The sequence below is a fragment of the Thermobia domestica genome, chromosome 10, assembly GCF_964235325.1.
Source record: "Thermobia domestica chromosome 10, izTheDome1.hap1.1, whole genome shotgun sequence".
In the NCBI taxonomy this organism is placed as follows: domain Eukaryota; kingdom Metazoa; phylum Arthropoda; class Insecta; order Zygentoma; family Lepismatidae; genus Thermobia; species Thermobia domestica.
The window spans coordinates 177,724,025-177,736,280 of NC_137463.1; the positions used below are offsets into that span (position 1 = coordinate 177,724,025).

At 33.6% G+C, this 12,256-nt stretch overlaps 1 protein-coding gene across 4 annotated transcripts in view; it reads left to right on the forward strand.

The window, feature by feature from the left end:
- Window positions 1-12,256, forward strand: part of LOC145662855 (uncharacterized) — a 426,736-nt gene that overhangs the window by 204,238 nt on the left and 210,242 nt on the right. For all 4 annotated transcript variants that reach the window (XM_081728788.1, XM_081728787.1, XM_081728790.1 and 1 more), the window contains 2 exons: window positions 2,876-3,182; window positions 9,175-9,267. In XM_081728788.1, the coding sequence (XP_081584914.1) occupies window positions 2,876-3,182; window positions 9,175-9,267 (400 nt within the window). The remainder of the gene's footprint in view (window positions 1-2,875; window positions 3,183-9,174; window positions 9,268-12,256) is intronic.

A 12,256-nucleotide genomic window follows, 5' to 3' on the forward strand; every position in this document is an offset into this window, starting at 1 on the left:
AAGTACTTGAAATGGTTTTAGCAGCGTGAATTGGCCCCCCAAACGGTTTCTCCTTGTTAGTGGGATAAATTAGTGTCAATCGCTAGTACACCGTTAATGCTTCTTAGTGCATCAACGCCTAACTTTAGTGCTTCATTAGTATAGGAGCTTAAAATAAAATCCGTTTGTGGGGCCAAGTTCACGCTGCCCCTGCCACTTCAAGTACTAACGAAAAACTTAGTCATCCGATAGTGCCTCCTAGTGCACTGACACCTAATGTTAGTGCTTTATTAGTATAGGTACTACAAATAGAAAAACCTTTGGGGGCTAGCGTGTACTTGGCTCCCATTTTAAGCACTAACGAAAAATATGTGTCATTCCTTCATGCTTCGTTAGTGCTTCTAGAAAACGCACACAGTTTCGTAATTGCTTAACTATTGATGTAGATATGGCTAATTACATGTCACGAAACTCCCATAAGAAATTCATGGGGAAGTTTTCGTTGCGTTAAATTTACGCCAAAATCAAAAGCACTGATGATCACTTCAAGTACAATCGTTAGTGCATCGCTAGTGCTTCTTAGTGCATCAACACCTACCGTTCGTGCTTTATTAATGTAGGTGTTACAAGTAAAAAAAATCTTTCGGGTCAGCGTTAACTTGGAACCTCCACTTCAAGCAGTAACGGAAACATCAGTGCCGTTTTTCTCGTTTGTGTAACAGCATTAATTTTGTAAACTATGCCAAAATTTAGTGCTAACGATACCGCATAGGAAGGCAATTAGTGATATGTATACCTACTATCATAAAAATTAGGATCGATTATTATCTTTGATGATGCCACCATATTAGATTTTTGAATATATTTGGCCTTCTGATAATTCCTCTAATTTTCTTTTTATGCGGTATCGTCAGCACTAATTTAACACTAACTTTGTGTATATATTTCGTCTCAATCGGTTGAGTGGTTGAGGTAAGGTTCAAACTAGCCCCACACATATCTTTTTTTACGTTTGTGTAATAGCGTTAATTTTGTAGGCTATGTTAAAAATTAGTGTTAAGTTAGTGGTAACGATACCGCATAGAAAGAAAATTAGGGTTATGTATACTATCATAAAAATGAGGATCGATTGTTTCCTTTGATCGTGCCGACATACTAGATTTTCAAATATATTTGGCCTTCTGATAATGGCACTATTTTTTTCTTTTTATGCGGTATCGTCAGCATTAATTTAACACTAACTTTGTGTATATGTTTCATCTCAATCGGTTGAATGGGTGGGGCTAGTGTAAACCTAGCCCTACCCAGAGTCTTTTTTGTTTTTTCACGTCATTTTAAAGGCATAATTTTGTTTAATATTACAGGTAGTCACAGGTACAGTCTGATACAGATCTGATCAATTTTCTTATAATTGGATAACTTGTTAAAACTGTACTAAATATTGCGTATTGCATCACTACACGTAGCAATCAAATGATAATTGTTGGCGATCAAACAACGACATTAAATACCATCAAATAATCTGGCTGAACTCCGATTAATTTTGCTTCCAAACTGTCTAACAAGTTAAGTTCTTACCCTTCTTAAAATTATGCCTATTATGTCATTCCCCTACTTGACTACGCGTGGAGACCAAATGATGACTGCTGACTTCCAAACGTAGACAAATGATGACCTAAAGAACTTGCCCAAATCAGAGCAATTTTTATTCCATGAGGGTGAACATGTTACCTTGTTAAAACTTCTATGACATGTATATGACGTCTCTACGTGTGGGGATTACGTTCTGATTGTTGTCAATTGAACCCGATTAAATAACCATCAAACTTGGAAAACTGTAACATCACTTTTTAAACAGATAGGAATCGCAGAACACCACTCTACTATTAAGATTAGGTAGCATTAGAAATAGGAATAAGATTTCTGAGTATTCGAATTCTATAAACGTGTTAGCCCGTAACATATGAGGGATGACAATATCCAGAGAATTGGAGAGAAATAAAGATCTGTAGAGGGAGGAAAATGATCTGGGACCATAACGTAAGGTATTACCCCGCCATTGCTTGGTTTGAATGAGGAAACACGTAAATGCTCACTGAGGATGGCATGCCTGAAAAACATTTTACACTTTTTCGACCAAGGGTCTCCACCGTGAATCGAAGCGAGGATCACTTGCAAAAAAAGCGAGAACGTTAGCAACTACGCACTACTGAGATTAGTAAATATCAATATTGAACGTAGGAAAGTTAATTCTTATTATGTTACTTAGCAGTATAGTATTGCATTCTGTGATCTAATTTATATCTTTGTCCTGACCCCTAGATTATTAAATAGTTTATCAATATACCCTTCATCCATTTTTAAATAGGGCCTACATAAGAGATTATACAACAGCCAATCACGGGAATATGGCTATTGGCTATTCACGTGTTCTTGATTGCCCTAATAAATTATACTGTGTCAAATTTCTCATATTTATTTCAAAATTTTGCTGTAAAAACATATTTTACGTTAATAGAATTGACACAGATATTGTAATATTGTTAAGATCCTTATTTTCGTCTAATATTAGATTGGTTTATTTGGTTATTAAGCTTAATGTACAACATTATTAAGAAAAAAAATAGAAAGTTGATACTAAATATCTCTTCGTCATTTTTAGAAGAACAAATTAGTGAGATAGTTTTAAAAGTATTTTCAAAATATACATCTTTTCTAATACCAATTATTTTTAATTCTTTTTTTAATCAATTTGAGACAAACGCTTTGAAAGATAATATCCAAGAACGCTCCTTCAGAAAATTGCACAAAGTACGCTATATAACGTGAAATAGAACAGATGTTAAAGTTAAGATAATATAACTCTAATTACTTCGTACATGTATATATATTTCAGTATCTCTTGGAGGTGTTGGTGGTTTGTTCTTTGGATGTAGCGTCATTTCACTTGTGGATATTGTTTGCTGTTTCATCTTTGAATCTGCTTACTATGCCTTTGGCGGAAAATGTGGAAATAGCAAGAAAGTGAAAAAAGATAGTCCAGAAGAAAAACTTTTTACGGCTAGGTTAGAGAGAGGAAAGCTGATTAGAGTTATTCCGAGGAGTGACGTTGGACAAACTTTGAACAACAGCGAATCATTTTGTTCCTTAGAATTCGAAAGAGAAACATACGAAAGCTCTGGTACCTGGAGAACAACATTTCAGTAAGACTATATGTTTATTTATCTATCTATTTATATACCAGGCTTTAAAAAATATATCTATTTTTTTACTGTCATAGTAACTGTATTTTCAGTCTACCGGGTTAAATGTCAGTAAGAGAAAAGTTTCAGTGCAACTTAAATATGTTTATTTTCTGGTCGAACGAAATGTTTCAAATGGTGCTTAAGGTAACTGTTCAAATTAGTTCGCATCAGCACTATATATTTCTGTATACGAGTCACGATTGGTCGCCCATATTTTATACCAACGTTTTCACTGGGATTTCTAAATGCACCTTTTAAATTTAATCCCAAAGTCTGTCCAATTTGCATGGTTTACGAGATACACTAATCTTTTACTGTGTCCAATAAGAAAAAAATTCAAGTGTAATAAGATCTGAAGAACATACAGGAAAATTCATTTGTGCCTTTTGTCTTATGTACTGGACTGGTACATTTTGATTCAGGTATCCTTGTATATCACTTTGATCGCACAGTGAGGCTAAATCTTTCTAATTGAAACAGCTACTGTACGTTGCTCAAATACAATGGAAACTGGAATCCGTAAGCATTTTTGATACTTTTCTCCAGTTAAACTGCCGTCAAAATGAAAAGGCACAGTGAATCTTCTGGGAGACAAACCTTACAACGCTTTTATACCAGACAAACTTGCAGTATTTCAACCGTAATGCAGGGATTATCTGCAACCCGGATTATCTTTACAGTTCCATCAGGTTCGAATTTTACTTCATTACATCAAATAATGTTACCCATAAATCCCGTAACCTTCTCTCTAACCAAATCACACAGTAGTATCGTGGAAGATGGGTCAATGCCATTTAATTCTATCACCATTCTTGGAATGTTTACACGCTACCTACATATCTTTATCAGTAATCGTACACACTACTAGCACTTGCAGCATGTCACGTGACCCTCTCCTTGTATATTCCTATGGAGATTTATGGGACTACTCCAGCTCCACAACTGATAATTCAGCATTTGTAGCCCTGTGACAACGTCCTGACCGACCTTTCTGCGCATCACGAACTGTTCTATCAAACTGTAATTAGCAATTATAATTAGGAAGATATGCTTGTTCGGGTGGATCAGTCCCATACTCACGTATCCACTGTCTGCACTGCAGTAACATTTTCAAACTTTCATTTATCTTCATTTTACAAAGTTTAAACGGCCGTGCACCATGTGGGATGTTACTCTCTTACCAGTAACTAGGTTGCATAGCTAGACCAAAAATTTTTCTGCCATCTATTGGGAAACATAACTTTTTTTTTTAGAAATTTAACTTTGGAAAATAACTTGTCGATGACGGTTGAAGTTATTTAAACATTTTAAATCACCCCATATGTAAGTTTATGCTACAAGTATCTAATTTAATTGTATTGGAATATTTTTCGAAACACTTTTCCTATGATTCATTAATCGATATACGGCACCAAGGAATTGGCAACAGCCATTTCTATTTTAATGCATATGCTTATTCATTCAGAATATAGTTTGTAATGTTTTTGGCTTATTCCGACAAATATTATATGTATCCAAGTCCGTAGTTTTGACCTTGAAAACATTTTATTCTCGGATAAAATATACATATTCAATTCTTCGAGTGTCCTAGAAAACTTTTGTGGTTTTTAAAGTCCACCTAAAAATACATATTTTTTTTAATTTTTAATTTTGGCATGTATCTCATATTTATTATCTACATGGCAATCAACCTAAAAGCAAATTGCGCAAAGTAAAGTATTAATTTAAGAATTAATATCTTTGAGTTGCATTGATATTTGAGCTGTATACAGATAATAATAATTCTGTAACAACTCTCATTGAGAAAGCGAGAAGGATAACGTGAATGATCGTAAGATCACCAAATATTTATACTAAGAAGTAACCCGTGTCCTATTGTATGTAATAATTTACATTTTTTTTCTGTACCTTTCGTAAATAATTCGTCTGGACGCAATACTTTGGAAAAAATCGAAGATCTTGCATTGGCACCTTAAGGAAGCACCCACATGTCTTTCTGTTTCATTACACTGAACAACAACAACAACAACAACAAAAAGACTTGTTGAATGTTTCCTTTCTCAAAGTAGTTAATTATTACTAATTGTGGGGCAAGAAATACGAACCTGACCTCAGATTTCTTTTATTAGCTACTGTTTTCTTTTTTAAAAACAGCCGTTGCAATATAGCATTGGGTGTCAATACTTTGTATTATATATTACATAATATATATTACTATCTTCATTCAATGCCTTTACAAACTGTTTCATTTACCCCTGTTTGATATGTAACGCAGTCAGGAGAATTTTCTTCGTAGGAACTAAAGGAGGATGTTGTATATTCTTCTCACCAGACCGGAAATTCCTTCTTGGAGGCCACGTGTTTTTGATGTAATGGGAAGACCTGTCCCGACTATCCCATGCACACAAAAAGAGCAATGTTTCTCGAAATCCAATTGCAACCGTAACACAATAGCGATGGCTTTTAAGTTTCTGCGTAATTGCCATTGATGAACATTGTACTGAACTGCTGCGAAAATTTGTTTCATGTTTTGTAGTTTCCTTCATATAATTTAGATAGCATAACCAATAGGCACTTATGGAAGAGAATAGGAATTGTGGAGCAGGAATACTTTTATTCTAAACTTAGAGCTGTCTATGAACAGTCTTTACACCTGTGGTTTGTATTTGAAATGAAATTTGTTCATCAAACCAATTACGTCATGACAAAATACCAGAGTATCCTGCTACGTGAAATAAACCTCAAACTGCTTTTGACCATCCCTGTATATTGACACTTTCATATCATCTTGTAATAAGTCCTATTCTTTAAGTCTTGATGCGGCAAGCTCAGCTTTGTTTTTAGGCTGCTAAAGATCTCGAATGAAATCATTAAGTTCGGTGTGTGAAAGTAGGCGTGAGTCTCTCAGTGACGCACTTTGCAGCACAATTTCCGTATGAGAATTCTTGTGCTGTCTCCATGTCATCGTGTCCTCTTCGTCTTCTTCGTCTTGCACATTATATTCGTTTGTTAGACTAGCTACAAAAATATATTTGGTATGAGAGATCGGTCTGAGGGTTGGCGGGATTTTGGGGTATTGTATTGATCCTTTCTTGTTTTTGGACATGTCTAATTGGTGTTACCAAACAAAAATAACAGTCATTGAAATGATTGGTTGGCTCCCTACATACCATCTGAATGCCAAACTTCATTGAATGACCCTGGTTTTCTAAGCATGCACGTAGATTCACGCAGCAACGTTTGGAGCGTATATGAGATACATGTGGCTTGTCCTGGCCCCTGCTCTCACACCAAAATAGTAAAAAACATGCGTTTCCCACAAGTGGCATCAATAGACATTTCCGTTTTGCGAATGTGACTTCACCACACGCATAACAGAAAATGTTTGTAGTGCTGACACATTGACAATGCATATTGCTCTTTTTAATCACTCAGATACCTTTAATATACCTGAATAGAAACAAGAATACCATCATTATAAATATAATTTATGTGCTTATCACTTTAGTACTCTGTACTACATTTTAGTAATCTTAAAACCTTAATTTTTTATTGCAAATGGGACTAAAATTAATGAGGTCATCATATGCGATATCGGAATAGAGTTTTGCAGGAACATTTCCAATATGCCAACATATTAGTGTTCCGTGCTTTCACCCAGAGTCGCTCTAGAGAGTCCCAAACATCCAGAAAAGATTTTGTCAAAGAAATTTGACGAATTTTTAAAATTTCCCTTTTCTTGTATGCGATAGCGGCATGGTCGATATATAATTTAAAAGCACACATCGTTCTACACAGAATGACGTATTAACCATGATATTCTGGTGAACCATGGTTTCAGCAGTACCTATTTTATAACAAGGTCTTCACAATTGCTTGAAAACTGCCCATCACTCACTGAAGTTAGCTGTTTCTTGAAAACAAGAGCTAACGGTATCATTTCATTGCCCATTTCGTGTTTGTGGGACTCAATTTAACACATTGTGACTAAGTTCATTTCAGAAACATTTTCACTGTTAACCGGTGTTTTAGATCAAAAATCTAGAAACGCTGAAATTTGTGTTTAGCTTTTTCTTTTTAATTAAAAGTTCTAAACACGTTTTTTCATGTATCTATCCTTCAGAGATTTCGACAAATCGTATTATGATAATTGCAATCCGTTCACTTTTCTGCTCACCTCATTTCTGCTTCTTTAGAGTGGAATAATTTAAAAAATCAATGAATTAATATTTAATTATTTTCAATCAAGTTTTTAAACATCAAATTTTGTTTTTAGCCTTAAGGAACTCCGAACTGTCAAAGATGCAATCGAAAAAAGGACAATCTAAGAAAGTAGAAACAAGATCTGCAGTGTGTGAAGTTTAATTTTTGAAAACTATTCCATCAATGGAAAACGTATGTTTCAAATATCACAAGTAGTAAAAATGCATATCTTTGATTTCACTTGCTATACACTAAGTAATCGAGGACTGTACTTTCGCAGAGAAGAATAAACAAAAATAAATAAAAAGATTTGAATATAAGAAACAGAAATAGAGACAGAAACTTTGACTTGCAGAAAGAAGACTAAAGTAGCCAAATCTCTGGTAGAACAATTTTGAAGAAATCTTGTGGGCTACTAGTAGTCAGTTAAATCATACTTGACTCTTTTAACCTTTTTTTATGCCACTTACCGAGTAATTTGGCAAAAATGTTTTCACTAACTTACTTGGTTACTTTAGGCAAGAAGAATGAGGCATTAAGATTTTTTTTAAGTGCTTGGTTAAAAGGTATTGTGTCATTCATAGTAAAATTAGCAAAGTAAATTTTGTGACTGTTAGGTTCCTAGCAATCGAGGGTTTTGCAAGGTGTAACTTAACCTGGCTAATAAGTTACTTGCAACCAAGTTTCGGTTTACTTAACGCTGCAAATTTAGTCAGTAAGTATAAATGTTAAAATTGTTTGCATATATTGTGTTATGTTGCATATATAAATGTTATGACATTGTGAACGTATTTGAAGTTATACATTATATATATATATCCAGAGTGTAACATTAATGCATGACCAAAAGTGACGAGGTGATTGTGGACATCAAAATAAGTAAAAATGTTCCATCGAAATAAACATGGGTCTGATACTGCTTCGTTTCCGGGATACAGGGTGTTCAAATGTTGAGTCTCTCCAATGACTCACTACGGGAATCAATATTACAGGAATAATACAATCAAGTGAAATTACGCCTGTGTAAATACATTTACATAAACATAGAGAATTAAACTAATCAACCTTTGAGTTTATTGGGTTGTCAGTGTTGGATAGATAGGGGTCTGGAACTCTGTACCATGTTTTACGTTAATGTGAAACAACGTTTTTGTACATCAGAATGCATAAAATTGAATAGAAAATCTTCCACAGTCAGGTATTGATGTACAGTATAGCACCCTCAGGAATTAAGAGAACGATGCAAGTTGGTTCTTTTTCCACTACATTTCGGCAGAAACAGCAATCTTTTATTCAGCGTAATTATAAACTTTTACATGCTTTGGGATAATCATCGTCTTCCTCTTCATATGTAAAAAATGGAACAAATTAATTTGTATATTATGCTTCTTAACAGATGTGCATCTTCCTCAGAATTATGTAATTACGCTTAAAATAGCATGTTATATTGTCCTCAGGAATATTCATTCAGATGATGGTAATCAACATTGTACCTAGAACGTGCCTTTTGTAGACATAAAAGGAACTATCTTTCCTCTTGCTTTTCTGCAACTTTGTGTTACTAAATGCGAGTTACTAGTGTTTAAAATTGGAGATAGTATGTGTACCATATCTGGAAAGATCAATAAGAGTTATTACTGAATTATTTCTTTATTATAAAAAACTAGTTAATATTCTATCATCTTGAAAGTATTTTTGGGTGAATTAATATAGATTCGTGCTAATAATTTGCTTTTCTCGTTTCTAGGGACATATGCATTCATTTTCGTGACTATTTCAAAGTTAGCAGTCTTGATGGAGTGAGAGTTTTGAGTGTTTCCTCACTGCCCTGTGTAATAAGGTAAAAATATCTAAGAACATTTCTGCTAAATTTTAGTAAATATTTGTTTCTACACTCGTTAATTGTTTAATATAAATTTTGTACTGTATGAAGCGATAAATTTAAACATATAAGTTGATGAATAAAATGCGATTATGCGATAGTGCTATTAAAAAGACGCAATTCTGTTAGATGAACATACTAGTAATTAGAGTGATTGAGGTGTATGCATTGCTCTATTTATTGGCTTTCTTTTTTGGTATTTTTTTCATAGATACAGTTTCTTAGGCAGTTACAATGTAATCTTTTACGTCTCGTCAGACCACCAACTGGCTACTATACATGACTCCTACGGAGCAATTCTCTCCATGCATTAACATTTATATTCAACTTTTGCCACTAGTGTTGATCATGTTAAATGTTAAAAGTGTCATTTTTGAAGCTTTGTTCGAACAGACTATCATAGCCGTCAGATTGATTGAAATTTAAACTTACAAAGACGAAAGATCAATAGAAAACAAGATTTCTATAATTTCCAAATTACCTTCCTCTATTCAAAAATTCCGAATCTAAAGACGCTTAATTCGAATATGTGAAAATCTATATTCCTGTGTAAACTCTATTAGTTTTTAAACTGAGTGAATACAAGTTTGAAGGTTCTCGTTAGTCTGCTAATACAGACGAAAAGGGAGAATTTTCCATATTTCTGTAACCAAATTTATTTTTCTTAATTAAGAAAGTACTCACTATTGGGATTTGGTTAATTAGAATAATGCTTGTTTGTGCACAGTCTATTCACTAATATACTAAATTAAGCTCTTTCAAAAATTCATAATCTGAACCGGAATAGGCCTCATTTTCTGCAATAATCAAATTTTCAGTGTTGTATTTATTGCACCTTATACATTTTGTAAGTAGTATGAGCACTTGTGTTAGTTTTATCATAATTTACCGACCAGCTATTTTCTTATACATTGATACCCCTTTGCGCAATAGCGTTTTCTTTAGATATTGTTCTGGTGGCCTTTCTCGCTTTTTGTGAACAAATGTGCACATGAATCGACATTATATAAGTTAGACTTCTATCAGATTTTCGGCGTACTGTGTGGAGGGTACTTAGAAGATTAGGAAACAGTAATGTGTGAAAATAATCGAGAATGTCTTAATTAGTATTTAAGTCCACTAAGAACCATAATTTTCATGGTTCAGGAATTAAATAAATAACATATTTGATTACTAAAATTTTTGACAAAAGAATTATACTTTAAAAATAGATTGGGTTGAATTAGGTCAGCACGCTACTAGTGTTCAGTTACTAAACTTTTGGTCTAAATTAATAGCAAAATTAATGTACACTAATATATTTCATATTTTTTAAAAGTCAACACGTTTAATTTCTCCATTTTGCTATCTGATTTAAGAAGCAAATTTGAGTGCATCTAGACTTTCATTTGTTCATGTTAGCCCAAAAGATAAGTTTATTACGTATATGAAACCTCATTCAGAGCCACGCTAATGAAATTATGTACGAATAACTAATTTTATTTTTCTATATTTTTTTTACGAAAATATAAATTAGGATCATACTGGACGTATTTTAAGTATGTTCTTCAAGATCAAAACGTGGTGAAAGTTCTAGCTCTATTCCAGTGATTAGAATGTGCATTTTGTAAAAGGCAGTCATATTCATTCAAATATAAGACAATTTAGTATTGTAACCTAATTTATTCGGATCTCAAGTTTTTGTTTTTTAAAAAAGTGATTTTATGTGCTAAATTCTGAACGGAAGAACATAACTTAAGTGCAGGAAGAAAAGTGATCATTAGATCTTCTTAGGAAAAGAAAACAAACTTCAACTACTAATTTTGTCTGGATGTTCATGCTCCTTTAATTTTGTATGATTACTTCATAGTAGGAGACGTTTTCAACGAATCTAATCTAGCAAGGTAACGAAGTACCAGCGAGTTTTCGAATTTTGTGTAATTTTGAATTAAAACAGGACACAGAGTGTATTACGTTTGCATTAAACTAGTTATATGTGTCGAAATATTTGCTTCTGACATTCCATTACTGCATTTTAGGTGAAAAGTGGTAATCTTCGATTTTTAACGTACTTACTGCATGCTTAATCCACTAAAACCAGTATACATGTCATCTTTTAGTATTCGAAGTTGTATTTAGCAAAAAAACTAAATAACCACCGAATTGTCTTGTTTGTATGATTTTGGTAATCAAGACAATCTATATTATAAAAATCTGTAACAGGCATGCTATGCACCTTCTAGTTATGATAGTTATGATAGATGATATAACATAGCGAGAGGGATGGGTGTCACCAGGCGCTGATCCAAGGGGGCAATTGGGGCTATAGCTCCCTTGACGCTCAGGTATACACTAAATAAAATGGGCTTCAATCCTACTTTACACTGGATAAAGCGGCAAACTATGGTTTAGCCCCTCCCTTGATCATATACTGAATCCGCCACTGGCTGTCACCCTTTATGGACATGAAAGGAGAGACATAATTATCATAGAACAATACATTTCCTTCTGATTCCTTTTAAGTTTCTGCTTGTTTGAATGGGTAACATTTATTTTATGACATCACAAAAACCACATCCGTTACGTTTTCTTAAGCTATACGTCTACGAAAATACAACACAATCTCTAGTAAGATGTTTCACTGTGTAACACTATTTCATAATAGTTCTAAATTGGTCCGCTACCTAATATATACAAGGATCTTAATATTATGTTTAATCTAGATAGTCTTTGTAGTAATCAACATTTTTGTTTCTTTTAGTTTTCTTTTATTTTAGAAGATGAGCGGAGTGGTTTCTTTAAATATAAGTTCGACATTGGATTAAAACTTGTATATTCTGATAACCCATTAGGAATAAAGTTCCTACCGATAAAGCGAGTATTTATGAACTCAGTACACTAAAGGTGTCTGTCTGCAGAGGAAGAAAACAAAGTGACTTGAATAAAAGAATTTTCTGTTAAGAAGATA